Source organism: Erpetoichthys calabaricus, chromosome 9 (genome assembly GCF_900747795.2).
Source record: "Erpetoichthys calabaricus chromosome 9, fErpCal1.3, whole genome shotgun sequence".
Lineage (NCBI taxonomy): Eukaryota > Metazoa > Chordata > Cladistia > Polypteriformes > Polypteridae > Erpetoichthys > Erpetoichthys calabaricus.
This window is the reverse complement of record NC_041402.2, coordinates 192,363,856-192,368,989: the sequence shown is the minus strand read 5'-3', so window position 1 is coordinate 192,368,989 and position 5,134 is coordinate 192,363,856. Positions and strand designations below refer to the sequence as shown.

General features: G+C 39.8%; 1 protein-coding gene across 1 annotated transcript in view; it reads left to right on the top strand.

Moving 5' to 3' along the window:
* LOC114642067 (uncharacterized) overlaps positions 1–2,713 on the top strand; it is a 94,464-nt gene extending 91,751 nt beyond the window's left edge. The window contains exon 4 of the mRNA XM_028791053.2: positions 2,278–2,713. Coding sequence (XP_028646886.2) covers positions 2,278–2,713 — 436 coding nt within the window. The remainder of the gene's footprint in view (positions 1–2,277) is intronic.
* Positions 2,714–5,134: the final 2,421 nt, after the last annotated feature.

Sequence of the window (5,134 nt, the reverse complement as noted above, 5' to 3'; positions counted from 1 at the left end):
TCTAATCTCGCCTATTCACAGCCATGTGCAGCAGAAAAAAAATACTTAGGGGGCCCTTTGTGAAACCTGACATTGAGCAATAACAGGTCTGTGATACCCTGAGATGTCCGGCCTGCACGCACTGCACTGAATGGATCAACGTGTGTGTCTGCCTAGTGCCTAGTGAGAGGTGTGGGGTAAGCCATTGAACTCCATTCATGATAGGGACCGGGGCTTTCCCGTGAATGAGGATTTCCCAGTAAGTGCAGGTCATAAACTCACATCGATTAAATCCCAGCTCTTTTTACACATCACCTGATTAAATGGTTTAGTGAGGTCCTCAGATTGAATTTGATGATAAAGGAAGTAGAAAATGGTTACAAGGCTTCTGTAGGTGAAGCTGTGGAAAGATCATTACCAATTCTCAAGGGCATCCCACTGACCCTGTCTCCCCAGCTGGTCATCCCACCTAACCTAACCCATACGATCAAAGCTTCAGTATATTTATGAAGGGAATTAGGCCAGTGGATTGAGACTGTGACTTTAAAATGAGCTCATCAAGAACATGGGGATGCAGTTGGAAAGTTGTTAAGGGTAAATTTTGCACTAACATTAGAAATTTCTTCTTTCCACAGAGAACCACCGACACTTGGAATAAGTGACCAAGTGGTGTGGTAGACAGGAGAACTTTAGGGACTTTCAAAACTCGACGTGATGTTTTTTTAGAAGAATGAAGTGGATACGACTGGCGAGCTTTGTTGGGCTGAATGGCCTGTCTTTGTCTAGATTGTTCGAATGTATCTTTAGTTTCTATATCCCTGGAGTTTTTCAGAAAAGTAACCACGGCAGATAACGAGAATTGACTGAATGCTTTTTAGAAATGACTGAACAAAGAATTTTCACACATGAAGACACAGATTTGTTTAAATACTTGGGAAAACAATGTAGTTTGGAACTGATTAACATCAACGCAAGCCAGCAATATTCATTGATTAATTCTTTCTTGAAGTACGGCCAGTTGACATCTTCTCAATGCTCCAGATCATTAACAACCAGCAATACTTGGTCATAAAATTAAAATGAGGCAATTTGAAAGAAGACAAGGAGTCATGGCTGTTAATGGCGTTTGTGCTGGGCAGTTGTGTTGCTTTTTTTTTGTGGTGACCACGTCTGCCCAAACTTTCATTTTGATGCCGACTCTTCCAACCTGTTTGATTACAACTAGAAAGAATTCTTGAACTTGAGATTGAATTGCCTGGCATCACAAATTTCTAGGAATTTATCTCAGTGTTACAGCCACAGAGACAACAAAAAAAACACAACAGCAAAACCTAAAATGTCACACATGTGACATCGCCACAACAATACTCACAACAGCAGCAAAACACACTCTTATACACAAAAATTAATTTTCTCGCTTCAGTATTCAGTCGCCTGGACTCTTTCACCCAGTGGTATCTGAACATTTCATTTGATTGTTAAAGCAGATGCTCTTTGGTGGTCCTGCATTACCGTTTATTTCAGTTCTATTCCTTGTTGCACTCATCCCATAGTCCAGAATCTGTGTGCTTGCACAAGTTTATGCTCTTTCCTCTCCTGACTAAATGCTTTCTCTTTTGTTCACAGATCTTACCCTCTTCTGATCACACCTATAGACGACATTGACCTCTTCATTGTTTCAGCCTTTTATGATGGTAGGACATTAAATGAGTTGCCATCGGACGTGATCCGTATTATTGGAATTGTAAAAGGGGAGCTGTTTGAAAACCAGCACAGGACACTTCATTGTCACATCAAGTGCAAGAGTGCTATTCATCACCGTTACGTTCGTGTTCACCTCCATGATGATCACCATGGCTTTGCTTATGGTACAGCTGACCTCCTCTGCCAGAACCCGTGTGGATCTGCTGCTTTGACCCAAGTGGCTGTGAGTACCAATGGTGTAAGAATCTTCTCTGAAGTCTATCTGAATGTTCATAATTCCAAAATTCTAAAACCTACTGGTCCCCAAAGGGACTTCACCGTGTGTATTTCAGCAATGGCTGGTAATTATGACAATGTCCTGCAGCTCGTCCAGTCCATTGAGATGTACCGCCTACTGGGGGCTGAGAAGGTCTTCATATACAAAACTAACTGCTCTTCTGAGGTGCAGAAGGCGCTGGATTACTACACCGCAGATGGGTTCTTGGTAGTCTTCAACTGGACTGTGGATTCCTATGTTAAAGCATCTGAAATATTTAATCATGGCCAGAACACGGCCCTCCATGATTGTCTCTACAGAAACATGTACACCAGCAGGTACCTGGTTATAAATGATATTGGGGAAATAATTCTTCCGTATAGACATGACTCTTGGAAGGATCTGCTCGACTCCCTCAGGAGTGAGAACCCCAGGCTCGGAATTTTTATGTTCTCAAGTTCCATCTTTCACCCCATCACTGATCCAAAGATCTCCGGTGAATTGGAACGTGAAAATACCACTGGAGTGAATGAGGTAGGATGGTCAAAGTCTAAGAAGATCATTTTAGACCCACGCCTGGTGCGAGACGTGCTTATTTCAGAATTAATGGGACGGGTAGAGGAAGTGAAGGAGGTTAGTAAAGATGATGCTGTGCTATTTCACCTTGAGGATCCCAGAGTCGGTCCAACAGGAAAATTTGAACCGAGAATACTACAATTTGAATCAAAACTGGAAGAGAATGTGAATGCAATGCTGAGAGAAACATTAAGATGAGCTTCTTGTAATGATGCATTTAAGACAATGACATGAGAAACACAGACCCAACTTCCGTCTTTCATCAGACATATGCTTGTACTGCACCGTTTACTGAGGAAACATCACAAGGCACTTTATATTCAAGACAAGATCATGAAAAGACCATACACAAGTAAACGAGGGGCTGGTGCATTGGAGCCAAACCTCCAGACTGCACAAATGGCCAATTGGACTCATTAGAACTTGTATTGACCTCCATGGAACTGGGGAAGTGTGTGTGCAGCAAAGAAGATGCTCTTGTCTTATTTAACAAACATGAAAGCCATTCAGCTCCAAGTGCCAACTTTCAAGAAAACAGACCACTGACCACGTCTGACCACTGAAAATCAGGCCCAAGAACCGTATCAGGTCAGAAACGGCCCAGTGGAATTCAAACATCAAAAAAATGAAAAATTCAGAAATAAAGGACAGGATGGTTAGCCTGGAAATAAATCTTAAAAATGCAAACAATCGGCTGAACTCAAGGATAAGATGATCAGCCGAAACTACAAACAGTCAATTCCTCGTTAAAGTGCTGCATAAGAAACTGAACTTTAAAAACGTTTCAAATTTGAAGTTGGACTTATTATTTTTTAACAGTTTTTATTACTCAGGTATTCCACTTTGAGCTGCTTGGGTAACTGAATGTTTGAAATAAATAAGTGACTATTTAATCATAATAATGTGTTTAAATAATATTTGTGAACCTTATGACAAATGGAAGGAAAATAGAATAAGAAATGAGGAAATATTGTTAATGCAAAGAAAATAATACTTTAATCCTATGTGATATGGATCGAGAGATTAGTTAGAGAAGTATTACACCATCCTAGCAGGGAAAGTCGTGGTGTGCTGCCTAGAAACTGACTGGTGAATGTTTACTAAGGTAACCGTTAAACAAAACCAAAGTGAAATAAAAATAAATCTTAATAAGCTATCGAAGTCGAAGAAACAGTAGATGGTCAAGCTGAATGAAACACGTTGCTTGGTTCTGAGCTCTTCACTTGTGATGATCAATTTTTTTCCCCTTGTCCTGTCACACAGTCCTCCCAGAATAATGCTTCCCCAGTTCTGTTCACCTCTTTCGTAAGTCGTTTTGTATGAAAGTATCCTGCTAAGCAAATAAATGTTAATGAAATGTGATGGGGCATGGGCCCCCCCTTGTAGGTGTTATAAATAAGAGATGTTAATGTGGTCTGAACTGACAATACACAGCACCACAGCACATACATTCACTACTGGTACTCACAAGGCAAGAAGGGGGAAATGTCAGTACAGAGGAGCAGGACGCACACCGGCCCACTTCAGGCACTGACTTTACTGGACCTCCCATCCAAATAGGGCTTTATAAAGTAGGAGTCTCCAGACAACATTTGAGCAGATATTCTAAAAAAAAAAAAAAAAACCCAACCAATAAGACTTGAAAGAAATATTAATCATCTTGAGGATGAGAAGGAAGGTGTAGATCTCTGGCATGGCTGCTGTATTACTGTAAGAATATTATTTTCTTTAGTACTGTAAAAACAACAAAAGAGGAAGAGAAAACAGGAATGGACACCCTGATTAATATCCTGTCAGAAAAGTACAGAAAAGTTGAGATAATAGACATGTAAAATTGCTCTCTTTGGTCCTCAGAGCTGGTTACCCAAACGTAGAATACTTTAGAGTTCCTTCCCTGGTTTATGTGGAAATTGACTTTTTATTGTCTTTTTCATCCGTTGTTCAATTTTTGATAATTTGTTATGAATATTTCTGTCAATGTTGTTCTGTGCATTTATTATTTAGACATATTTATTAAATTATTTTTTTTTATTATGTTTACAATTACTTATGTAATGTTTCTTTAAATGTCATTGTGTGATGCAGCAACACTGTCACATAGTGTCTTAGTTTGGTTACCGGTATGTCGTGAAGTCTGTCATCTCGGCATTTCTGTATGTGATATTTGTTGTCTGTTGGAAAAGAAGGCAGGCAATGGCGTACAGGTAGGATCAGATAGATAGATAGATAGATAGATAGATAGATAGATAGATAGATAGATAGATAGATAGATAGATAGATAGATAGATAGATAGATAGATAGATAGATAGATAGATAGATAGATAGATAGATAGATAGATAGATAGATAGATAGATAGATAGGACAGACACAGACAGAGACGGACAGAGTCTTTTGAAGTTTTCCTTACAATGAGGATCGTAATCAAATCAAATGGGTCAGAGTTCAGAGAAGTGTGTGGACCAATCAGAGGACATATGTATCAGCTAGATACACGTCTTGTCTTGGAGACATTCACAACCCAGCTGGGTTGCTAGACTGAGTATGGTCACCTTAAAGATGGAAAGTGTGATTTCCAAGAGTCTGTAAGTAACTACAGCTAGAGGAGCGCTGCGGTCTG